The 26787-nt window shown below is 43.7% G+C and overlaps 1 protein-coding gene across 1 annotated transcript in view; it reads right to left on the reverse strand.

Moving 5' to 3' along the window:
* PTH1R (parathyroid hormone 1 receptor) overlaps positions 1-26787 on the reverse strand; it is a 106303-nt gene that overhangs the window by 19120 nt on the left and 60396 nt on the right. The window contains exons 3-5 of the mRNA XM_072327643.1: positions 13036-13146; positions 11469-11587; positions 873-967 (exon numbers count right to left, since the gene is read on the reverse strand). Coding sequence (XP_072183744.1) covers positions 873-967; positions 11469-11587; positions 13036-13146 — 325 coding nt within the window. The remainder of the gene's footprint in view (positions 1-872; positions 968-11468; positions 11588-13035; positions 13147-26787) is intronic.

A 26787-nucleotide genomic window follows, 5' to 3' on the forward strand; every position in this document is an offset into this window, starting at 1 on the left:
GGTCAGAGCCCTGCTCTACCTGCTTACCATATACAGATGCTCAAAGGACAATTTTTTTCTGTGAACCATAGAATAACAGACTCATAGAATAGTTTGGGCTGGAAGGAACCTCAAAGATTATCCAGTTCCAAGCCCCTGCTGTAGGCAGGGTTGCCAACCGCTAAATCAGGTACCAGATCAGGTTGCCCAGGGCCCCATCCAACCTGGTCTTGAGTACCACCAGGGATGGGTGGTTACTCTCCATTAATGAGACTTTTCATCCCACCTCTGGTCATGATGGTAGCAAAAAACATGCAAAAACCAGCTCAATGGGCTGGATGTTGCAGGTTCATATCAATATTTAGGGACCTAGATCCCTTGGAAAGTGGAGGGGGCAGAAAGAAGAGCAAGTGGTCATTTCTAGCTCCCCAGGTACTGGAGAAAAATGGGGAGTATTCTGTCCAAGACTTTTATATGGCCAGGGTTCCCCTCAACTTGTCCCTCCTTCAATAAAGTTTGGGTTTAGAGTGGCATTTCCCTTATGAAACCTTAACCACCTAAAAATTACCCATCTAACTCTAAGGACAATTAGGAACAGAAATCTCTACATGGTATTCCAAATGAGACAAGTCTCTTCCTGGAGGTGCTTCACTTCCCATTGGTTATAAATCTGGTCCAGAAAACTCCATTGCAGACAATGGGAAGAAGTTCAAACATCCCTCCCCTCATCCCCCAGAAGTTTGATCTAAGTGGGACTAACACAGCCCAAAGCACAGATGCAACCCTTATGGCTTGTTGAAGAAGCACACGCCATCCCAATTTTATCCTTTAGGAAAGCCCAAGGCTTTTCTAGTCCAGCGATAACTCTCTTAGGTAAAAACAGAGCCGCCTACCTGAAGTATCCCAGGATAAGGACAGCAACTGTGAGGGATCCCAGAGAGATGGAGTATCCAACAGTATAAATCAAATAGAGGCGATCAAAGACCTCCTGCAGTACAAATGATGGAAAAAATAGCGTCACATTAGAACGCGTCCTCCTGCATCGTAACACATCCACTGTAGCAGTACAGAGATTCAGGCTGTTGTACCTGGAGGGGTATAAATCTTTGGGCTTGGGAAACGTTGGGCAATCACACCTGATGTCATCTTTTGGACATTAGAGCAGCTTGGAAAGTGGAATTTCTCTTTCCTAATGGCTGGGGGGGGGGGAGCTGTGATTTTTGCAATGGAATAGTGATGAAGATGGGAGTTTTGCAGCATTTTCATCCCAAAGGAACCCAAAGCGCCTTACGAACTCTCAGCCAAATCCAGAGATCACTTGGCAATTTTTGCTCAAATAGAATGCCCACTGACCTGGGATTTTTGCTGGAAGAGCAAAATTTAGCTGTAGGGCTGTGCCATACTATTGCTGATTGACTGATGGCCAGGCTGGTGGAATGCCAACTTACCATGGAAAACATGGGGAGGGCATATTTTGGCTCAGGGTTGTGAGGAGAAATCAATTCAATTTGTGCTTTTTGTTGTTTTTGATCTAAAGCACCCTATAACTATGCTTATCCAATGCAGACACAACTTGAGCTGGCCAAAATCCCAATGGAAACGGTCCTGTTCACAGGAGAACTCATAGCCATTAATCCTGCAGTGTTAGCTGCCTTGCCCCTCTATGTTTTAGAGCTGGGCCTAGAAACCTTTAGCTTTCCAGTAGATTTCGAGATGTTTTTCTTCATTCTGTAGCTGGGGCACATGTCTTAAGCCACATGTGAGGCTTACCAAACATATCTGTCTGAAAAGGGTTAAAATGCTTGCCCCATCCTGGCTCATACTGCCTTTCATCATCTGAACTCAGAAATAAACTCAGAAGAAACCAACTAATTCAGCATCTTTCTCCTTGCTCCCTCCTCCTCCACCCCCCTCTTTTCCTTCACCCCACCCGCTGGGCTGCAATAACATTCATAACACGGGGTTCTGAATGACAGCTCTGATTTTGATTTGAGGCTAGCAATGCTGTCCTGGAATGCAAAACCTCAGCCCTATTACATCAGAATCCCAAGATATGTGAATGTTTCTTTGCGGTTTCCATTGGTAGAGTGGTGTGCTTGCCAATATTAATCTAGTGCGGATTTGTGCACATGTATATATGTATATGTGGGGACAGCAGGCACTAAAAAGTGAATATGAAGAAGCTGGAGAGTTTTAGGGGAAAAAAAAAAAAAACGTGTTATAATAACTTGCTCCCTGCAAGGCCTGGTGCACTTTTCCAGCTGCCAAACTGGGGTCTTCTTTGATCTGGAAAACATTTGCCTCCATGGTGAAAGTTAAAAGAAAACCCACCTAACTCCAAGTTTTGGATTCTTGGTCGTTTGGCAATTCGGAGGTGTTACTATGCCCAGCTGAACAAAAGCATCCCTGAGCCCCATTCAGAAATTCAACCGGAAAGATCCATGTTCCTATCAGACAACGAGACCATTGTAGCAGCAATGGCCTTGGGAAGGGCCTGCTGATTGGCTGGCAGAACACTTTCAGAGGCTGTGGTTAATTCCTCTGATTAACCACAGGGCCTCTTTTTGAAAGGATGTCGAGTCAGAACTGCCAAGACATACACATGCGTGCATTCATGCACGCTACTCTGCCTGCTTGCAGACGTAGGTGCTGCATGTCTCAGCCAGCATCACAACAGGGATTCTCCAGGGAAGGCTAATTTTTGGATGGGGTGTTTAGGTCCTTGAGGAAAGCCTTGGAAGATTTACCAAAATGCTGAGACTGACCTTTGAAAGGGCAGCTCCTTACTAGTTTCCAAGATTACTTTCCTTGGGAATGGGGAGACCTGGATTCACCCAAGGGATAGAAAAAAAAAAGGGCAATTCCAGGTCTCACTCATCTCCTAGCTCAAGGGAGGTCCCAGCTGTGGAAACCGAAATGCTGAATCAGGAAAGGTCCTCCAGGTAACAAAACACTGAGTCATCTGCCAGCTGAAACAACCACCTTCATGGTCTGAGAAACCTCTTTTTCAAGCTAATGGACGATCAAATAATTCACAGAAGACCACAGAAGTCATGCATAGCCAAGCCAAGGACGTTGCTTCTATAGGCTCCAGACAGTTTGTTCTCCAACAGACCATCCTGCTACAGGAGTTCCACATGATCTCTCTGGTAAACCTGCCCTGAACTCACACTGACTGCCTCTGGTCCTCTACCATCCTGTTGGAAGTGGCAACCCAGTCTTCATAAGCGTGGCCTTGCCACTCCATGACATGCTGTTTTAAAAGGTGTGGCACTTTAAATGATGCCATTTAATTCAATTCTTGCTGTAATTCTTCACTGTTTCAACTGTTGATGCATGCACATTGAAAAAGGAGAAGCTGGAAAGAAACTAAAGGAAACAGAAGTCCACAAAACCCCCTTCAAGATCTGTGATGCTGGTGGCATGGATTATTAATAAGATGTTGTAAAATTCACAGTATAATAGCAGGATTAGGGAACATCAGTTTCACAACTGGTGTCCTTGAATGTTGCTGCCTGCCTACTCCATCCCATACCCTGCTGGGATGAGATAGTGCTGGGGGAGATGTGGGATGGATCTAATCTTCATCCTTTCTTCTTCCCAAATGAATACTTTGAAGGCATTCTCATCTCTGAGCCACTCACACTTGCTCCTGGAAGGATTTGGACAGGATAAGGTGCTCTGCTGTAGTTGAGTTGCCTTTGGGGCTAGAGAAATGGTTTCCCATCAAGTCAAGCACCATACTTCCTCTCTAGGTCATGGTCTGTGGTTCTCTCAGGCACCAGAACAGTCTATGGGCCCTTTCTTTCTCCCATGCTCTCTCCATGCATTACAAAGCTACACCACCAGACCACAGCCATCCATCTTGTACCTCCAGGTGAACTGATCTCTCTGCAGTGAACCAGCCCACCTGCTCCTTCCCTCCCCGCCTCACACCATCTGTAACTTAGAGGCCGACGAACCACAAAAGGTGTAAGTACTATTTAAGACATATTGAGTGCTAAACCTGTAACAAGACCTTCCTTTCTCCCTCCCTGTTGGTATGGTGGGAGACTTCCTCTCTGCTCCCTTTTGCATCTCAGCTTTCCACCAGCCTGACCTCAGGGTAGGAACTTTTCTACAGCCTAATGACTTTGGGAGAACAGGAAAGAAAACAGAGAAGGAGGTGGCTTCTATGTGAACTCTGAAAGTGCATGGAAAAAAAGAAAAAAAACAACAAAAACCAACAACTAAACAAAATAAATTAAACCAAGCCACCACTGGCATCCATAGGCTGCATATGCCCCCTCCCAACAGGTCTCTGCATTCCCCTCTCCCTGTGGTTTGGATAACTTCCAGGTGTGTGACCCTCAGAGCAGTTGGCTGTTAGATTTTCTTACCGTGCTCAGGGCTTGACCTGACTCCTAATTTGTCTGCTTCCACCAATGGAGAGGTAATTTGCATTGATCTGAATCTAGAGGAAATCTGTTTTCCTCCACAGAGCTCAGAACTACATCAGAGAACCAGACATGGGGCTTCAGGGCCCCATCCAGTGCAAAACCATGGCTGTGCTTTCGCTTTTATGCTGCAGCCCGTAAAGGACAATCTGTGTCAGCTCCCTTGACTTTTAGCATGAATACATGGAGTTCCTCATAGTGGATGTGGTCCCCTGGTTTGATTTTAGATAGCTTTTGTGTGGATGGCTCAATCAGTTCTGACCACTTGAGGTCCAGCAAGCTGGAAGAAGGAGGTATTTAGGGCTGCAATTCATCAAGAAACCATGCAATTAATCCCCAAGTACAACACCAACCCAGCCCTACCATGCTCACTGAGCACATCCCTCAGTGCCTCATCTCCACAACTCTGGAACACCTTCAGGGAATGTGACTCCACCACCAACTTGGGCAGCCTGTGCCACTGCATCACCACTCTTTCTGAGAAGAAATAGTTTCTAATATCCAACCTGAACTTCCTCTGGCACCATATGAAGCCATCAGGCATCCTATTGGAGTTATATGGGAGCAGAGGCTGACCCCCACTTTACCACAACCTCCTTTCAGGGAGTTATAGAAAGCAATAAGGTCACTCCTTAGCCCCCTCTTCTCCAGATCAGACAATGGTTCCCATTCATTCAAGTCTCAGGTAAGAGTCTGTCACTCTCAGGACTCAATTCAGTCGTCCATACATATGTCCCATTATTTCATACACATAATATCCTATCTAGTTTCAAGCTGCTTTTACAAAAGCAAATAAGTTTCCTATAACCCCATATTGTATAAGCCATCACCATGCAAATGTCTCCCAGACTCCAGGATATTTTGTTTGAACCCAGATATGAACATAACCGATGTTTCAGCCACTGGTCAAGGTCTTCAGGGCTTTGATATTTAACTGTCTTTTTTTACTTCCAGTGACACAGGAATGACTGGCACAGACTGAGAAATTTAAATCTATATCTCTGTGATTGCATATCTATCACCTTGGTGACTGGTGGCAAGCTACGTCCCAAATATCATTTTATTGCACCTTGTACCCAACTTTCTGCTTCACCCCCCCTTCATGAGATAATGCAAGACTGCAACATTTCTGCTGTGAAGCTGAAATGGATCCAGTGGTCTTCTGAGGGGTTGGTAGGTCATGCCAAAGGGTGGGATTGCCAGTGCGTTAGGACAGAAAAATATGTAAGGACTTTCCAGATCAAGTATCTGCAGGCTTTGGGTGGAAGCTGCTGATTCAGATGTTGCTAATGACATGTCTGAAATTAGCAGGGGCAGCACCTTATTGTTCTGAGTGATATGAAATGCCAGGAAGCCTCTGTCACTAGCTCTAGTCACTGCTCCCCTTCCTTTCCTTTCCCTTCCCTTCCCTTCCCTTCCCTTCCCTTCCCTTCCCTTCCCTTCCCTTCCCTTCCCTTCTTCAATTTTACATTCATTTTCATTTAATAAAGATGTCACTTAAAAATCTTAATGACGGGGAGAAAGAATACTTGCAAAAAGTCAGTGATTTCCAAAGCCTGACGAAAATCTCTGTGTTGAGCATGACATTTTCCTACATAATTCTCTTGCCCTCATTCACCAAGGTGTTAGGCATCTCAGGTCCCTGTAATCCCAGTGGGGACTATGGTAGGAGTCTCATACCAAAAAACCCAAATCTAGCTGCATAAATGCGTCTCTAAGTGTGCTAAGGGCCTGTGTTCACCTGATAGACAATAAAGAAAGGTCTTCAGTTTCAGCTGCCTACACCGAATTGTGAGATGCTTTGTGAGATACCTGGGGATACCCATGAGGACTCCAGACACACTCCAGACGAACATGGATTTCATAGATCACAGAATCACAAAACAACAGGGTTTGGAAGGGATGGCTGAGATCGTTGAGTCCAACCCCCTGCTAAAGCAGGTACACTACAATGGGTCTCACAGGTAGGTATCCAGATGGGTCTTGCACATCTCCACAGGAGACTCCACAAGCTCTTTGGGCAACCTGTTCCAGTGCTCTGTCACCCTTACTGTAAATAAGTTCTTCCACGTGTTTTTATGGGATACAAAGGGACTACACCTGACCAGTGTGGCCTTAGGTGTGTTCTCATGTGAAATACACTTGTATGCTGCAGTTATAAACCACCAGATGCCCTCAGCAGTCTCTAGGTGTGAAATATTTCAGCAGCACCACATTAAAAAGTGCTTTAGCATTTGCAGGAATCCATCAGGCATACTTTATACGCATAAAATAAGGATTGCACATCCAGGTTACATGCAAGAATGAAGAACAGGCTTGGATAATACATTTTTATTCCTACTCATCTATCTATCTTTGTGATGTGAATGCACAACACTTTTTGATGGTGCTTCATCTCTGTAATTCAGTACCCAACATATAAATGTGTTTTATGCCATCAGTTTGAGGATACATGAAGTTATTGGTTTCTAAAGGGACCCCAGAGATCTCAAAGGCCAGGCAGAGAAGAACTTTGGTTTTGAATAATGGAGTTCAGATAAAGCAGCTGTGGGCCATGCTGTGCCTTTCCTATTGTGTTTGGTATGTGATGGATTCCTGAGACCTCACTGATTTCTCTGGGAGCAGTAAAACCACCATAATATAAACAAGCAGTAGCAGAAAAAGATGGGATTGGTGGGCTGAGGTTAGATCTTAGGATGGTCCATTTTGCTGGGTTGGTGGTTTCCAGGCTTAGTTAACCTCCCAAATTGCTGGCACATTCCTCTTCCTCACTATTTCAGTAGATGTCACATTTACCCCTTAAGCTCATCCTTGAAAACAGGATGAGTTTGTCTGATTTCTTCTTTTAAAAGGATGTGTTTGGCTTTAGTGTTATTTTTGGAGAGGTGGAAATGAATGGAATTTCTGCTTACTGAGCAAAATATGTCATTACTTCTGATAATGTCTTAAAGGGTAAACATAAAAATGGACATAGGTGACCCACGGCCATTGGCTGGCTGTGTGAAAGGGAAGGGGTCCATGGTCAAAGTATTACTGTGCTTTTCAGAGAGGTATTGCCTTGAAAACTGCATGCTAGTGCCAGACCCCATCAGATCTTCCCAACTGTGCCACTTTTGATCTAAAAACGAGCTTCAAGAAGAAAAGGCCACTCTGAATTAGATTCTTAGAGGAATGTGAGAAAGCTCCAAGGAGAACGACCAGTCTGGGCCAAAGGTCCTTTTAGCTTTAATCTCTGTCTCCTGAGGACAAACAGAACAGAACAGATTACAGAATCATGGGATCACAGAATTGCAGGGGTTGGAATGGACCTCTAGAGATCACTGAGCACAACCCCCTTGCAAAAGCAGGTTCCCTACAGTAGGTTGTACAGGTAGGCATCCGGATGGGCTTTCACAGAGATAAATATACCCACATATAGCATATGTATGTCCAATTGTTCTCCAGGAACCAAAATCCAGGGAAAAGTCTCAGAACAAAACAAATATGTCTTTATAATTACATATATATATATATATATATATACATATATATGTGCCTGAGTTTATATATAGTACCCAATGATCCATCGAGTGACTGGTAGTAGTGAATACCCTCTCCTGATGTTCAGCAGTCTGTGGCTCAGTGACATGAAACACAGCAGGCAGACAAACAGATGGTGTTTAACCACAGCGCCTTCCACAAAGGGTGAACACTGCCCAATCTGTCCCCCTTCCTTCCCTTGTATTCCTGTCTCTTTCTAAACACTGTAAAGAAAATAAATGGTTCAGAGATGCCCTGACAGGGTGCTGGGCTTTGGAGATACAGCTCTCAGCTTGTCTCTTCAGAGGCAAGGAGGATTTCTGAAGAGCCACTGTGCAATTGGGATGGAGGACATCCATGCACAGCTCTTAGGAAGAGAGTTCTTTCCTGGGAAATAACAAAATATCTCATGGTGTCTGCTGCGCCAGTGAAGAGTTATCTTAAAAGAAGAAAATGAAAGTTTGGAAAGCAGCCCAAAGAAAACCATCTTATCTTTCCATGGCATGCTACTAGGATGCTTTCCCATGAAACTCCTTTCTATGACCCGCAAAGATTTGCCTTCTACAGACTGTGTCTGTGAGATGGTTCTTCGCAGCAAGATTTATGCTACCTGCAAGGTATTTGGAGAAATACACTCCAAGAGTGAGCTGCAGCCTACCTGCTGCCCTGGCTGATGAGTGGAAATGAATCTTCTGGGCTGTCCCTCCAGCATCCATCAGCAATGCTAATTTTCCCTTAGAAAACAGCCTGAGAGCAATTGCTCACTGGGCAGTTATGAGCTGTTAATTCTCCCAGGTCTGATGGCTTCAGCATAATTTGCTAATTTCAGAAAGCGGTTTCCTTGCTGCCCTGTGTGAAATAATCCATTACATGATTCAGGAAAAAGTAGCACAAGACACAAACCTTTTTAGGGGCTGTCTGTATGCTACTTTGGCCAATATTGTAATTGTCCCAGAGTGATTAAAATGAGGAAGCTACACACCTTAACAAACATGCGTGGATGTATATATGTATACATGCACATGGGTGTTTATTTAGGTGTGTGTGTCTGCGTACACAGCTATCTACAGATATAGGCCTATTTCTGCCATGCATATATATATATATGTCCCAGACAGGCATTTCTTTCCTAATGCTTTTTGATGCACAGCTTCATAACATTTTCTCCTGTGACATCTGCTCAGATGCTGTCCTACTCTGAGCAGCCCATGATCCCCTTTTGGAACACTGGTTAAATGCAGCTGTTAGTGGTGACGCAAAGATGCCGTGCCCCAGGGGGGGAAGTAATAATAGCAAACAATCTCTCTCTGAAGATGATGAGTCTATCTTGCTAAATCCCCTGATTCTCACATCTCTTGGCATATTTAATTCAAGCAACAACCAAAGGAAGGTTTATTAACACCAGTGCTTTGGAATCATGATTGGGTGCGAAGACAACAGCCTTCCTTGCTTCTGATAGTCACCATATGACAAGGAAAAGAAGAAGGTTATTCCTTTTTTTTTTTTCTTTTATTGTGCTTTTTGTACTGGGAGGTCCAATAGACACACTTGTCACTAAGGTGCAGCTATCTTTGGGATAAAACTTGACTACTACATGGCAGCATGCAGCATTATGAAAATGCAGATACAAGGATAATAATAATGATGATGATGAATAAAATCTGTTGTTGAAAAGCATGTGGTAATCAAGATGCAATTCCAAAGCTAGAGGAGACCTCCTTTATTTCTAAATGTTCTTTGACCTGGACAGGCATTGCTTAGGAAATACGAAATTATCCATTTAATCTGAACAATAAAGATGGAGTAATTTGTCTCACCATTAAAAATCATTAAAGTCAATTCTGTGTATCTAGAACAGAAAAATAATGGCAAAAGATGACTGAACCTTGTGTACAAAGTAATGAGGATAATAAGCTCCTCAGGAGGGTTTAATTAAAACAGCTCATAAGAATAGAGGTCAGGAGGAGTAGTGATTTTCCAAGTAAGGGCAAAGCAAAGAACACAAATGCAGCCTTCTGCATCTTGGCACCTTGTCTAATGTCTGTTAGGACACACTGAGACACCATGCAGTAGTGGAACAGTACCTGGTGTACACAAAGATGTCTACAGCTTTACTGCATGATTGAACATGTACAGACACTAAAATAATGCCTTTCATAACTAAATAACTTTATTCTCCATTCTTGGGGATATCCAAAGGCTGTCTGGACATGGTCTGGGGCAACCACCTCTGTCTGAGCAGGATGCTTGGACCAGATAACCTCCAGAATTCCCTTCCAACCTCAACCATTCTGTGACTCAAACATTGTTTCACCATTGGAGAAGCAATACAAAAACTATCTGTGGTTGGATTTAAAATTAAGAATATTCTCCCAAAGGGACTGTGTGTCATCTTCAAGACAGCTCTTCACTGGCAGTTTGATATTTGTCTCCAGCTGTCTGACAACAACCCTTGCTGCAGACAATCAGTTCCTACTACCATACCCAAGGAGAATATCTGCTAAACACCATTGAGAAACGAGAGATTTCTGCTAAATATTTTGCAAGTAGAAGAAATAAGGGATCAACCACATGAAGGTGGAAATGTCACTTCCTGAAAATGAAGGTCACACCCTCTCTGGTGGCCCCATTGACAGCAAAAGGAAAAAAAGAAAAGGAAAAAGAAAAGATTCTGTGATGCACTTGGAGAAGTCTAGAAGCGTTGAAGAAGCACTACCTAAATGGGACAGACCCAGCAAGAGATAAAAGACATCTCACTGTAGCCAGCTGCTGCTTTGCCAGTTGTCTAAATGCAAAGTAAGTTGAAGTAACACAAATAGATCTGATATGCACAAATATGCATCTAGGAGCATATAAGCCTTATATATGTGCATAGAATCTCTTTTCTGACCTCTGGACTTGTGTCTCTCCTTCAGAATTGTGACTAAACCAAAATTAGTTAAAGATCTGCTCTTACATGTTAATTTGCTTTAGCAACAGGCTTTTCCCCCACCCATCTCCAATAAACAGACCACATAGACCAGATCCTGTAGATTATGCTTTTTAACAAAGAGGTCCCGTGTTAAACAGCTACAGAAACAGGGTCACCAGTGATTTGATTAACACAGGTTTTGCCCTCTGCATGTGCATTCCCTAGCATAGACAAGCACAAATGCAAAGGAATAATTAATAATAATCTGGTAAAAAAAAAGCAATTATTGTTCGGATGGGGAAGAAGGAGTCTCAATGGTATATGACAGTATATGACACGACTTCCAGTCCCTTAGTGTCTGTGAACCTGTTCCATGTTTCCTCACAATCTCTTAGCAAAGGGAGTCATGTCAACTGAGTGAACCCTTCCTGGCTCCAAGAACAATTTCTAATTCAAATACTTCCTATCCAAACCAACACACACCTTTGGCAAGCTTGGGTATGGTTTCCAACAGGAGACATTAAGCTAAAGCTCATCAAGGGTTTTAAATGAGACAGCGCTTCTCTGGCTAGCCTTGGATGAAGCCAACACTTCATGCCCCATGTACAAATGTAATTGCCTACCCTCTCCCTTGTCTCATTGGTGAGGAACTTGGCACATTCACTGTAGTTTGCCCAGGTTCGGTTGTTGCCTGGAACCAGCTCCCAGCTTCCATTCAGGTCACACCGGCGATAAGCATGGCCTGTAGGAGAAACAAGAGGTGGTGTAAATGGAGCTAGACCTGGTAGAACAGGAGAAAACAACTGTTCAATCCAGGGGTGGATCCCAAAGAACTCGATGCCTCTTGCCTGCTTTGAAGCTCAGCCACAAGAATCCAGTTTCTATCTCCTTAGCAATCTTACTAGTTTTCTGATAAACCCCAGAGAGCAAACAAGTTGCACTTAGTTTAGGTCAAGATAGTGGCTCTAAAATCTAAAGAGAGCAAGTGTAAAGTTCCAAAGCACAGTATCATTCTCATAGTTGCAGCACTCTCTATGAAAAAAACCACAGCAATCTTCATTCTGCTGCTGCTCCTTTACAGATTTGGTGTATCTCAAGGTAAAGTTTTCCATGGTCACCCTCCTTTCGATGATGGAAAGGGAGGAGAAGGCATGGTTTCATCTTGTGACAGCTCACAGATGAAAACGTTCTCATTCAGATGTTTGTGTGGGGATACAGTTGCATGGATTGCGTACCAAAATTCTCATTATAGTTAATGAGGATGAGACCAGTTGAGAGATCTGCCTGCCCAGTGACTACAGAGGGAGACTCTGTAGATACATCTAAGATGCTCTCTGCCCTAGGTGGCTTGACCAGTGGATATCTAAGAGGTGAGGAATCCATGCTCTGTTGGTTTATGGAAGAAAAAGAGACAAGTCACTTGTTCCTACTGGACCCTAACCTGAAATGTATGTCTTTGGAAAAGGTCATCTCTCAAGGGTTGGGCTTGCTTGGATCATAGTTTCTAATAGAAAAGGCAGGACATACTACATGCAATCAGAGTGCACAGAAATGTAATTACTTATATTCTGAAAACATCGGCAGGGCTCTGCTGGGAGTTTATCTTAGTTCTCTAACTGTGCAGGCCTTGGGTGCAGAGCCTTGCCTGAGAAAAAGAGAATGCATTCGCTTTGGAAATACACTGAGGGGTGAGTGTGCTTCAGTTGCTTCTAAAAACATGCACAGACTTTGCGGCACCAGAAGTGAGCCAAGAAATGCGGTGCCTGAGGGAAAGTGTGATAGGGAGGAATTCACATGTTCTGGTTTACCAGCACTGTTCTCAGATAGCCACCGTAGGGGTCTGGGCAGTGAGTAGGGGTTAGAAAGAACAAACTTGTGAAGAATATAAATCAGGAGGATATCTTGTAGATTTCTATCACTACCTGAAGTCTGTTTCAGCAAACAGATGTGAGTTCGTCATGCTGCAAGACTACCTAATTGAAGTTATAACCCATTGTGCAGGTGGGAAATTTATGTTAAAACTGGGCTTTTCTCTCAATATATGTATATATTTCTTTACTTCTTTTTCCTTGGCTTTACCCTTGCTTGTATAAGAGTCACCATGTAAGAAATTCTAAAGGGAATTTCTAATTCCATGACCCCCAGGTCTCTCATTGCTGTGGTTTTGCTGACTGTGAGTACAGCACCTACCTTTGTGATTGAAGTCATAGATGTACTCAGGACATGGCATCGCCACCACTTTGCCCGGCACACCTTCTGGCCAGCAGACAATACCATCCCACTCAGGAAGACAGAAGCCATCTGTGGAAGAGACACAAGCATGAACAACAGTCACCATTTTGAAAGGATTGCCCATGGAACAGTCGGCAACACCAGGACTAATCTTGGGCATCATTGCCATTTTCCTTTTAGCATTTAGCTCCAGAAGGTTTTGGTTTAGAAGGATGTGTTCAGCAGTGGGACAACAGGGAGGCAGAATCATAGAATGGCTTGGGTTGGAAGGGACCACAAAGATCATCCAGTTCCAGCTTCCCTCCTGCAGGCAGGGATGCCACCCACTAAATCAGGCACCAACTCAGGCTGCCCAGGGCCCCATCCAACCCAGCCTTGAAAACCCTAAGGGATGGGGAATCCACAACTTCTCTAAGAAAAATCCTGTACTAAGGAGTTAAGTTCTGCTGTGGCTACATCACTGTGAGGCTCATAACAGTCAGTTCAGGCCTCCCTGAAAGGCACTTACACCCAGATTAGATTGTGATTTCATGCCTAGACACCATCAAACCAAATTCAGCCATTATTTACATCAGCCAATGCTATGGTACATTGTTATTTACATCAGCCAATGCTATGGTACACCACAATGCTTTGCTGCTTTCTGAGATGTGCTCACTTACCTAATTCTGAGTGCATTTTAAGTAACCCTAAGTCCATCAACGATCAATAGGGAGGTCCCATGGTAATATTTTTAAGAGCAGGTACAGAATATTTTGTTATGTTGTTACATAAGCAGTAAAGTGATGGAATCCCTGTTTCCTCCCTCGTCTGGCACTTTTTGTCTATAACTTTGCTTGTTCAAGCTTCCCTCTCCCTCTCCTTCCCAGTGATGTCGTCATGGAGAAAGATGCAGGCCATGCACTGATTGATTTGGAGCCCTGCCCATGCTAATTGCCTGGCAGTGCACACATGCTGATTGACCAGCTGCTGCCTGCAGCCAAGCACAGCTTACAATGATTGAGTTTCCCCAGGTTTTCTCCTTGCTTACTCACTGTTTTGGATTTCTGCATTTTGCTCAGTCACCAGTTTTCTCTAATTGAGCAGGGAGTGCACAGGAGAAGAATACCATGGGATTTGTTTGTCTGTCTGTTCTACAACCTCCTATCTTTTTTGGAATGAAATGGTGGGATGGTTCTTGATGGATTTTTCTTTAAATCATTATTGTTCTTCCCTTTTGTACACTGAAGAAAGCTAAAATACCCCCGACAGAGGAACCCTGCCTCCCCCTGGAAAGGTCACCTCTGTGCAGGACTATCTCTTCCTTGTGTGTGGTTTGTTTGCAGAAATCTATGATCAGTGCTTAGTGCAAGGAAAAGGAGACACAAGTCAAGAAAAATGTCCTTTCCCATCTTTTAAGTTTGCTTTGCCAAAAATTGATGGGTATGTAAATATGTATTTTAAATACTTTGATGCTCATCTTGCAGTTTGCAGGAGCTTGAAAATTCATGGAATCATAGAACTATTTGAATCAGAATTGACATTTAACGTCCAATCCCCCTTGCAATGAACAGTGGACACCTACAGCTCCATCAGGTGCTTAGAGCCCCAGTCAGCCAGCCTGACTTTGGGCATCCCCAGGGACATGGGGTGTTCACAACCTCTGGGAAACCTGTGCCAATGTCTTGCTACTCTTATCATAAAAAAACCTTTTTCTTTGCATCCAGACTAAATCTCTCCTCTTCCAGTTTGAAACCATTTTCCTCTTGTCCTATCACGATGGGCTCTGGCACAGGCTACCCAGGGAGGTGGTGGAGTCGTTGTTCCTGGAGGTGATAAAAAAAACTTTTAGATGTTGTTTAGTGGGAAGATACTGGTGATAGGTGGATGTTTGGATGATCTTAAAGGTCTTTTCCAACCTTGATGATTCTATGACTCTATGACCAAATCCAACCTAGTGCTTGCATACCCCTTCGCATTGGGCTGCATTAACTGTACCCATTGGTTAAGATCTAGCTAAAGCAACATATTTGAGATGGAAAGCTGACAGTGGTGAATCTGACCCATCTCTGCGTTCAGAGCAGTCCCTGGACTCCATGCTAATAACAGGCCTCAACAAAAGGAGCTTATCAGCAGCATACAAAGTGTCTGACAGGGAGAAATTACATGAAAATCAAAATAAAATAGAACAGCCTGCTCTTATCTGCAAAAGAGCTCCAATAGCAAAGAAACGATGAGCACAGCCAAGATCTCAGCATGTTTCTTCAATATCAAAGCCAACGTCTTTGCAATCTTTCAGCCCAACTGTAATTTATCCTTTATGATGCATGTGCTTTCACAAGATTAAATAAGAATCCAGGATTGCTTTAAAAACCTTTGGCTGGTGCGATGCCCTCCAGGGTCGGAGCTGACAGTGATCAATTCAGTTTGCTGGTATTTTGGGACATGAAAAACAACAGAAAAGCTCATCATTTAACAGCCTGATTCCTCATCTTTAATTTAGTGTTGATGAAAAGGACTAGCCTAATCACTGCCTACCATCTGAAGCATTAACTGAGAGTGGGGGCAGAACAGCTGACATTCCTTGGCATTAGTGTGATAAAAATGAGGAAGATGTTCAGTGCATGTTCTCTGTTCTGAGGATGTTCTCTGCATTGGAGGAAGAACAGTATGAGGTTTTCCTATCCATGAAAGCTATGTAAGCCCTGTCCTTTGGCTAATTATCTTGCAGGATGGATTATACCATGAAAAGGTTTGTTTATTTTTTTCAGTTCTGTATAAACATCAAAAGAAAAAGAAGGGGAAAAAAAAAAAAAAGCACCACAAAATTTGGATTAGGACAAATGTTATTTCTTCTGAGTTCTTACTGCAGAGAAGAAAATAAATAAGGATTTCATTTAGCCCTCAAAGTGCTGTTACCTAAAATAAAATAAATTCTTTTTTACCAAATAAACTTGGGTCAGCTTAAAAATGAAAACTATGGATAAACAATATTGAGGAGAGAAAAAGAATCATCTGAATGCCGTGCTTTGAAACACTGAAAGGCCCTCCACTTCTCTAACGTGTTCAGAACGACTTGCAAAGTTCAGCCTTCATTTGTAAGCAGATTAATTAAAAATTGCTCGGCAAGATTTGGTCAGAAAGAATTCATCTGGAGAAGTACTATTATGGTAAGAGTGGTCAGGCACTGGCAGAGGTTGCCCAGAGATGGTGGACACCCTGTCCATGGAGATACCCAGGGTCAGGTGGGATGGGGCTGTGGGTGTCCCTGTTCATTGCAGGGCGGTTGGACCAGATAGCCTTTAAGGGTCTCTTCCAATTCAAACAGTTCTATGATTCTAAGTACCTGGTGATGATTCTAGAAAACAGAATACACAGTGATTTGTTTTGGGATACTTTACGTCTTCCTAATCTCCCCAGAAAAGCAGAGGGTTGAAGGCACTGTGCTATTAGGACCCTTCTGGATTGCTGCAGTATCACTTGGGCAATCTAGGGGGACGTCAGCTGTCCCACAAATGTAAAAAAAAATACACCATCTTTGCCTCATCTCCCTGCATTTGAAAACTTTCAGTGCTTTTGTGTATTCACCCATAGAAATGAACCATATGGAGATCTGATGGGACTCAATCTTCAGAAAGCATCTGAGTCTCCCAAGCAGCATAAATTAATCTGTTGTAATTATCATAGACTATTATGACACAGAATCATAGAATCACAGAATGGCCTGGGTAGAAAAGGACCACAATGTTCACCCAGTTCCAACCCCCTGCTATGTGCAGGGTCACCAACCAGCAGACCAGGCTGCCCAGAGCCACATCCAGCCTGGCCTTGAATGCCTGCAGGGATGGGGCATCCACAGCCTCCTTGGGCAACCTGTTCCAGTGCTTCACCACCCTCTGGGTGGAAAACTTCCTCCTAATATCTATCCTAAACCTCTTCTGTCTTAGTTTCAAATCATTCCCCCTTGTTCTATCCTGCCCACCTCTTCATCATCCTCTAAAAGAGTAAGAAATCTGTCATCATTCCCTCCCTGCTAATTTCTTTGTGAGCGATGATTTGTAGAGACCACCCGCACATCAATTCCTTCTTCCATTGCCCTGCTGTCTCTACTCTGGTCTGCACAGCCACGTGGCACCTTTACCATTAACGTGATGGGATGATGGTTGGACTAGATGATCTCAGTGATCTTTTCCAACCTTAATGATTTTATGATTCTGTGATTCTAATTTCACCATCATCTCGAGGACACTGGTGTGATAATTGGGACCGACTGGACCAACATCTGCATCATCTCTCTCCAACTTTCTTCTGCTTTGTTCAGTCTGGAGGTCATTTAGAGTAGATGATGGGGAGGAAAGATTCCACACTGGCATTGTGCTGGAATCCAGACGAGACTTGTTTTTCTGTTTTCCCAAATATTTCCTCAAAATATTTTCTCTTAGTTTATAAAAATATTAACACTGCTAAGAACTCAGCTTCTTCCTGCTGTTTTCCAGGTCATTTCTCAAAACAGATCCACAATGAATTACAGGAAGAAATCTGAAAAATGCCCAGGAGTTTCAGGAAAACAGTGTAAAAATCCACAAGCTGACAGTTTTTCTCCATGGTCATACTTTAGAAAAATCAATTTTACAAGTTTTTCATTTAAGCTGCCTTAAAAAATAATAATAATAAAAAAAATCCAATGCCTGCAAGCAATGTGCTTTTGGCATGATACAAATGAGTCTCTCCTGAGACAATATTGTTTAGAAGGATGGATAATCAGAAGGGATCCTGTTTTTTGTTGTTGATTGAAAAGCTCTTGACAAGGGCAGGTTTGGGACAGGAGGTCGCATGTTCCAAATGAACTGGGAATGTTAATCATTTCTTTCCTTGGAAGAAATGGTAGAATTTGCTGAAGATGTAAGCCAGAAAGAATGCATAAATTTGAAGAAAACAAGCAAGTCTCGTACATATCCCACATCTGAAGTGTGTTGGACACATATCAGTCATTTGGGCAGAGCTGAATGGAGGATACGGCTTGTGTCTCAGGCATGTACATCAATGGGAGAAGCTCCTCTGCATCCAGAGTTGTAGCTGTAACACTTCTGGATGGAGATAGGGAAGGTGGGAATGGCACTGCCTCTGTCATCTCTGGCAAAACTGGGCTGGGACTTGTGTTTGAAGAGAGTTTGTGGGCACTCCTTCAGTCAAGAAACTTAAACTCTTAAAATGGGTTCAGCAAAACCATTTGGCTAAGGAGCTTGATGGATCCAACAAGAAGGTACTGTCTACAGTTGTTTCAAAAAGAAGAGATGTTCATGGGGCAAGCTGCTTTGGTTAGCAGTTCTGGGGTCCTTATTGCTGCCTGTCCCCAGAACCTGGCATAATGCTTTCATTCATCAGATTTCAACCCCTGATATATATATATTCAAGCCTCTGTCCTCTGCCTGCACTTTTGGAATGCAAAGCTGTCACAGTAGGGTTCCAGCAAAGAGGACTTTTAGGGTGGGGAGATTTTGCTGGTGGCCCTGGAGGAAAATAAAGTCCTGATCTACTGAAATGAACAACACAGAACAACACCGGTTCTTCTCATCCTATTGGTAAGCATTGTGAATGAAGATGAGCTACATAAATGGGAGAAGATACATAAAGAAATGTGTTTTAAATGGCAATGGACAAAATTAATACTAGAAATTAAGACAGAACTCCTACCCATCAGATGAGCTTTGTTCAGAATGACGTCTCTAGGGAGAACAGGTTTCATGTTCCCAAGTGATTTTAAGGTGGTATCTCACTAGATTAAATGAAGACTGCAGCATTAATACGACAGTCTGAATTATTCTTTCCTTCCTAAGGACAAAGAAGACAATCCAACCCCTCCTATAAGTGCTTGATATGCTCTCATCTCTTGGTCTTGAGATACTTTGCTCATCACTTCCTCAATATAGAAGAAACCATTGCAGAGATCAGTGTCCCTTTTTTCTTCCCCTGCTATGCTGTTGTAAACGAAGCTCTGGTTTCCTGATGCTTTTACTTTGCTTCTCAGACCACCCAACTCAACTGAGGCCTCATTCTTTCAGATCCCTCTTAACAAGGGTTCTTCCTGGAAAATCTCTCATCTATACCAACACTGACCATCTCACTTGTGTTGCCAAGACTTCTGGTCATATTATTCACAGCAGGCTCTTTTCTGAGTAGTATAAGTGGGACCTAATAACACATGCTTTTTAAGTATATGTATACATTTATTCATTTCAAATGATGGGATTTCAGAATCATGCAGATCGGATTATTTCCCCAAGCATTCCCAGATTTGTTGCCATCAGGTTGAAGGAGGTGATCCTGCCCCTCTGTTCGACCATGGTGAGACCTCACCTGGAGTATTGCATCTAGATGTTGAGTCCTTAGTGTAGAAGATAGAGAAGCATTGGCACAGGTTGTCCAGGGAGCTGATGGATGCCCCATCCTTGGAGACATTCAGAGTCAGGCTGGACCGAACTCTAACCATCTGATGGAGCTGGAGGTTATCTGTTCATTGCAGGGGAGTTGGACTGGCTGGCCTTTAAAGATTCCTTCCAACTCAAGTGATTCTATGATAAAATCTTATTTCTCCCCCTAAAGCGGTTATTTCCCAGTTATTGGGTGCCTCATAGATCCCAATTGGCATTACTGAAAACCAAACATTAGAGGATAGCTTCTGCAGCTCTGGTTGCCTTTGCTGCCAGTCACAGCAGAGCAGCCAAACCCATGGAGACCATGGCCTAGTACATCAGTCCTGGGTGCTCTGAAAGCAAATTATCCAGATCTTCAGTATGAGGCTCTGAGACTCAAGTCTCAGTTGAAGTCAACCCCAAGGGCTCAGGGAACAAAATACCCACTGAACTACTGAGGGATGTGTGTTGAGAGAGATGGTGCTGAATGCTACTTTCACAGTCTTGTAGAATACCATGAGTTGGAAGGAACCTGCATGGATTGATGAGTCCAACTCCTTTCACTCAGTGCTTTCCCAAGGGGAAGGACTCAGGTCACAGCTCTGCAGAGGCCGTACCAGCACCACAAAATATTCACTTTGGCAAGTCAAAGCATTTGGAAACCCATCAGATCACTTTCTAGAAGCTACCAGCGCCTTAGTGAAAGGCACACTGTCAATTGCAATACACTGAGCATATATGTCAAAAATCCAATTTGTTTCTCTGCATCTTCATGCCATTTTATCACAGTTCATCTTTGCTCATCTTCTAAGGCAGCACTGTAAAATCCTCTGGGCAGGCCATATGTTTAGTTCCTGGAGGTTACTATTAAAGTACCCATTCATCTTGGACTGTCATGAATACTCTCTTACAGTAGCACCGTACTACAGAGTAGTTATAGTTGCATAGATTACCATAGTTTTGGAACAGATGTGCCTTACAGTTCTCCTTAGTCCCCGAGGGCTGAAATCTCATTGCACAGAAATTGTCTTCATTATTGCAAGCCAATAAAGTATTCAGGATGGTGCATGTAAATGCTGTTTGATGTCACTGCCGTGGGACTTGTGTTCCCTCTGTGCTGCCCACTGATCAAGTGGAGGAAAGAAGGGGAGAGGGGAATTTTGGGACCATGCCTTCTCACTGCTCATCCTCTAGAGTGCAGTGGGGGCTACTCTCTTATTCACTCCTGCCTGTTATGTTTTCCTTTTCTCCCCTCTCTGTTCTTTCCCCCTGAGTCTCAATTCTGATTTCTATGTGAATGGTACAAGCATGTAGAGAACACATTAAAACCATCTGTGAAGCTGCTTGGCAGCTGGGTAAATGCAAACATGGTCTTGAGGTGTTTATCTAGGGGTATGGAATATAAATCAGCCCAACTTATTCTGGCATCATGCAAGGCCTCAGGGAGACCACATTTGGAATACGGTGTGCAATTGTGGTTGCTCTATTACGGGAAGGACATTTGGTGGATTGGAAAGAGGCAGGGAGGAGCAACCAAAAAAATGACCTAGGATTTTAGGACAGGAGAGAAAGGGAGGGCTGGATGGCCAGTGTCTCTGTGTGGGGGTGTTAGGTGCTGCAGGTTTATTTCATGGCTGGCTGTCAGAGCACGTGTGTATCATATAGATCTCTAGGTGGGCATGTGTGAGGAAAGGGGTCTTAGGTTGCACTGTCTCTGCAGCACAACACAGCAGGAGCACATATCTGTTTTGGTGAAGGATGCTCTGCATGCCTCCAAGGACATTTGCATGGCTGGCTAGGAGCATTGCATGCATCCACAAAGACCTGTGTTTGTGAACAGGTACTGTGTTTTGGGCAACGTGAGGAGTGGGAAGGGATGTGTGGATGGAGGTCCTGCATGCTATTACTCAGAGACATTTGGTGGTCTGTGCATCAGCATTTAATAGGCAAAATACCCCTTGCATGCTCAGTGCTGGAGGAACTGGACTTCAGAGGGGAAGGACACATGGGGCTGGGAGGACACAAGGACAACACATTGCTCCTTGTCACAGTAAGGCAGAATGGGAAAGCCACAAAGTTATATGTGCTAAAAGGACACAGTTGCAGAGAGATGGCCACCATGACATCGCTAGCCCATTTCACATGCTATCTGTCCCCTCACAACCCAACAGATGAACTACCACCTTCAACATCCCATATGGTAACACCCAACATGACAGTACTGGCTGGGCTCATCCAAAGCATCCTTCTGTCCTCATTCTGTGGAATCCAGCTCTTCCAAAACTCTCCTAATCTCCCTTCAGGAGCTGATAGCACTGATCAGAAATCATTAAATATAAATGTAGAAATAAATGCGGCAACAAGTATTTCAGTGCAGCTGTGCGTACTGCCATTCACCCATTCTCCATATACACATGAACCATTTACACCTACTGTTACCTCTAAGAACTGTTCCTTCTTTGCACTGAAAGACCCATAACTGCTTAGAACACGTTTCTCAGTAGGACTGGAAATCTTTAGCCCATAAACCTTTGCAGGTTTTGCACAAACAGGGAGAGGGTAGAAAGAGTAGGAAAAGATAATGGTGTTTATATTGACCTGGGGCGTGCAGGGAACTGAACACACTTGTGTCCTTTTACTTCAAGGCCACCTGAGGATACTCCCTACCTCTGAGGACAGCCTGGCAGGGTGGATGACCAAAGGAAGATGGTGTTGGGCCTCCGGAGAGAAAACCTGGTGCAGAAACTGCTTCTACAAGCCCAGAGATTGCCTAGGCTTGGGTACAGGTCCTTTAGGGACAATGGAGCAATAAACACAGGTGGGCAACCCACATAGCTTGGGTAAAAACACATGGCTTCTCAACTAAAAATAACCCCTCTCCCTAGCAAATAGGTTTGTTATTAAAAATAATAATAACAATAATACAAGGAAAAAAACACAACCATTTTGAGGCAAGCTGCAACACACCGAAGGCTCTGAGAAAAGACTGCCGATGGCCTTCACTAATAACAGGTTTGTGTAAGAATCTCTCCTCCCCCACAAAATGTCCCATCTCCTTTTCCAAACCAGGCAAAGACAGGCTTTTAATTCACGGGTGAAAAAAAAAAAATCAGGGCTGATGGCTTACGGCTGGGAATTTCACTTCATCCCCTTCCAGGTTTAACTTTGGGGTGGCATCAGGCTGCCCACCATGGCTGAAATCTAATATTTATGTACGTAGATGAGAAATTTTAGGGTTTCCTGTTCTTTCTGCAAGTCTTTCATCTAGAGACTATATTTAAAGGGGGGGAAAAAAAAAAAGAAGAGAAAAAATGAGAGAAAAGAAGAAAAGAAGCCAAATGCTTGTGGGGACAGAGGTTTTTTTCCTTTTTTTTGTGTGTGTGTTTGTTGTTTGGGTATTTTTATTTATTTATTTAAATTTATTTTAATTTTTGAGCATCTTTCCCTCAGTCCATTAGCTAAAAGTGGCAGATGAGGAACATATCCTGAAAGACAGATGTGAGAAAGCACCACATGGGGCTGTACCCATGTCAGCCCCACTTCATGTGGGTTAGAGTCCATGGTAAGTCCTGGGGCTCAGAGTTGTGGTGGTTAACCTGGAGAAAACAGCACTGTCTATCAGGTCTGTGCCAGGAGGACACAGGGGTCTCAGTCCTCTCCTAGCAACTTTAGAACTAATGAAAAGTCACATTTTTAGGGGACAAAAAGGGGGATTTGGAGTTTGTACAAACTGTGTTTTGGTACTGCTGAAGAAAGCTTACATATATATATATAAATTTATTTGCTAGGTTTTTCTTATAGACTATGGACTCTGCTAGCAGTATCAGGTGGAACAGACACACATCCCTGCTCTCCAGAAATGCTTGGTGAGTCTATGATGCATTCCGATGCTCTTAAATCCATAGAACCACAGAATCACTAAGGTTGGAAAAGACCTCTGAGACCACCAAGTCCGACACCAACCCATCCCACCGTGTCCACTGACCATGTCCCCACATGCCATATCTCTATGGTTCTTGAACACCAACAGGGAAAGTGACTCTATTTCTTCCCTGGGCAGTCTGTGCCACTGCATCACTGCTCTTTTGGAGAGTAAAATTATACTAATATCCAACCCAAACCTGCTCTAGTGCAACATGAGGCCATCTCCTGTCATCCTATTGCTGTTGTCTGGGAGAAGAGGCCGACCCCCACCTCACTACAACCTCCTCCCAGAGGAATGTAGAATCTAATAAGGTCTTCCCCTCTCCGTGGAATTCCTCCAGATTGATCCAACCCAATTCCCTCAGCTGCTCCTCATAATAAGACTTGTGAAGCCCCTACCACTGTCAAAATGGGATTTAGGTATGTGCCTTGTTAGATTGCATCCGCCTTATTTCAACTGAGCAAGACATTGCTGAGCCATGGCAGTAGATAATGCATTTGAATACTCCACTTGACAGCTATTTGCCTGGTCAGTTTTTCAGGGCATGGGCCAAGGATCAAAAAAAAAGTTAAAATTAAGACAGATTTTCTACAGATTTCGAAGTTTCCTTTCAATAAACATCTCCTTCCCATGTTTTTAAGAAAGTGAACACCACTACCTTCCATGCTCCTGTCAACCTCTTTCTTTTTTTTCCCCCGACAACGAGTTGTTCAACTTTTAGGCACGCTAGCCAGGTTTTACAGGCTTTTTCAGTAGCTGCAGCTACATGGAATCAGCCCTGACACAAAGATTAAACCAACACTGGCCAGATCTGTAGATGTAGGTTGACAGGGACAACAACTTCAATAGCTGTTTCAAAAGACTTCACCTGGAAACTGCTGCCATTCGGCACTGCAGCACAAGGCACAGACACCTGCTAACTACATTGCTAACTACCTGCTTCCAGAAGATAACACAGCTTGATTTGAGATCCTTATCTCTTCTGGGCTTGTGCTTACTGAAGGAGAGCTAATGAAATCTATGCACAGGCAGGATCATATTTTCCAGTCAAAGAGCCTATGCTGGTGTATATTTCCAGCCCAAATTCAAGCCCAAATTGGAAGAGTGCTGCACAGAAACCTGCTCCTCAGTCTTGTCCAGTAATGCTGGACTCATAGGTCCCTCCTGCAAATGGTCTTCTTCACTCACACTGAAGTGTGAAGAAGACATTTCTAACCTGTGATTAACAGGCAAATGTTAAGAGTGCAAAGCTACAGGGAGAAAAAGGGACCAGCAAATATCAGCACAAGAGTTTGATTTTGGGCTGGTCTGGACTATCCTCTCACCTCTTAAGACTCACAGACCTTACTGCAATCCTGATATATCACATTATTCTGAACAAACATTAGCGTGGGGGGAAAAAGTGCTGAAGCATGGAAGAAAGCAATGAATCTGAGACAGATCAATGCCCTCACTGAACTGAATGGGAGTCTGCCAGTTCATACCAGGCAAAGAGCTGGCCTGAGAGATACACTCAGCAGTGTGATGAGGAAAAAAGGAGGAGAATCCATGGAACAGCAGGAAATTTCAAATGTGTTTTCCTCATTTCAAAACAAAACCAAAGGCTTCAAAGTGACCGTGATGATGAGAGTTTTGAGTTTCAGTCAAGTGGGATATGTCCAAAGACTTTCATTACTTTCAGTCCACCTGGATTTGAATCCTTGGAGCCTCACCTTGAATTCCAGGACAAAAGGAAATGTGGTTTGTGGTTTGTGCCCTGGCTGAAGAGTAAGGAGATGAGAATCCAAACTTTGGCTCTGCCACAGACTCTCCTTTGAGTTCGGAGGTGAGGCGTTGAATATCCCTGTGCGTCAGCTCCCCAGAATGAGGGCAGCAACCCTACCAAGCTTTTATGCCAGTTTACGTGATATTTTGTTCTATCTAAAAACGTAGAAATTAAAAATATATATATATATATATATATATATATATATATATATATATATATAAAATCAGGGTGTCCCAGATTCACTCACTGCTTCCAAAAATACACACCATTGCCTATTACAGAATGGAGCAAATGATGTCACTGTGCTGCCATTGCACCCAAGCAGAGGCAGAATTCAAGTAGCCATCTGCCAGGTGGTATCTGGCAAGGGATGGCCAAGCTTTTGAAGAGGGATAGCCAAGCATCCATGGAACAGCATGGTAGCAGTCAGCAGATGCATACACCCCTGGATGTGCAATTGAGCTACGTAGGTGGAATTAGAGGAGGCAACACGGGATAAATCGCCTTGGGTTTCCAAAATGTTTGATGTTTAGCAGGCAATGCTCAGTGCTTACCCCAGTACCTTTCATTCCTGCTCCTCTCTATGATGATCTATGATGATCCTCTTTTTTATGTGGCTGTATGAGGAAGCTGATTCAGCTGAAAAAACAAACTTCCTCCAGAAAGACTCTTTCTCAAGCTCGCCATTTGCCCCATTTGGTCCTGCCCAAACCTGCATGCTAAGGAGAATCTGAAACAGCAAATTAAACCATGATTTCCGTGCTAAGAAAATAGGTCTCTGCACATGGGTGCTGTCTCCATCATCCATTTCTGCTAGTTGGCTGAACTGTATGATCAAGGATATAGATGCATGTTGAACTCACTCCTTGTACTCCAGGGTACAGAGGTGCCCTGTGGGACCAGATAAGATGCAACCCACAGTCAGGAGCCCATGGGACTCCATCTTCTCCTTGTTGGAGAGGTGAGATATTACTGCTGTAAGGTCTTCTGGCTGCCTCTGAGCTGGCAGAAAAAAACAACACTCCATTCAGTCTAGTTCAAACACAGGTATGCTTCTGAAGTGTTGACAAGATCAGATTTGCAGGAAGAAGCCCTCAAGGAGTGTTTTGGGGAAGCAGGGGCTGACTGCAGAAGTGTGCATCCCATAGTTTAGAGGGCTGCAAGAGGGAGGCATCCCTGCATGCAGATGGCAATGGAAGCTTACTTATCTCAAGATCCTCTTCCGATGCTGTTCTGAAAGCTGTAACACTGGATGGAGAGGGGGGGCAGACAGAACTCCACAGCGGAAATATGAGAGTCAGCCATCAGGCTGCACAGCAGTCTTACTTGGCACAGAGCTTGAGTGAGTATCTAGTGCAAAGTAGCTCTAAAACAGCCATAGGGTCGAAGGCCTCATTTCCTGTAACCTTTGTGGTTAAGAGCTTCCCTGGAGAGATGGGACTCTCAAGTCCTGAACTGCTGCTCATTGACCTCGGCCAGGGGTTTTATGCTGGAACTCTCTCCTTTCCCAAACATCCTACACCGCCAGGCTCTCTGCTGGGCTATCCCACAGATGAAGCTGCTGCAGTGCTCCCAGAGTGATAGTGGCTGTGCAAGAAGATTAGAGCTGGGCAGCTTAGACCCGG

Source organism: Excalfactoria chinensis, chromosome 2 (assembly GCF_039878825.1).
Source record: "Excalfactoria chinensis isolate bCotChi1 chromosome 2, bCotChi1.hap2, whole genome shotgun sequence".
In the NCBI taxonomy this organism is placed as follows: Eukaryota; Metazoa; Chordata; class Aves; order Galliformes; family Phasianidae; genus Excalfactoria; species Excalfactoria chinensis.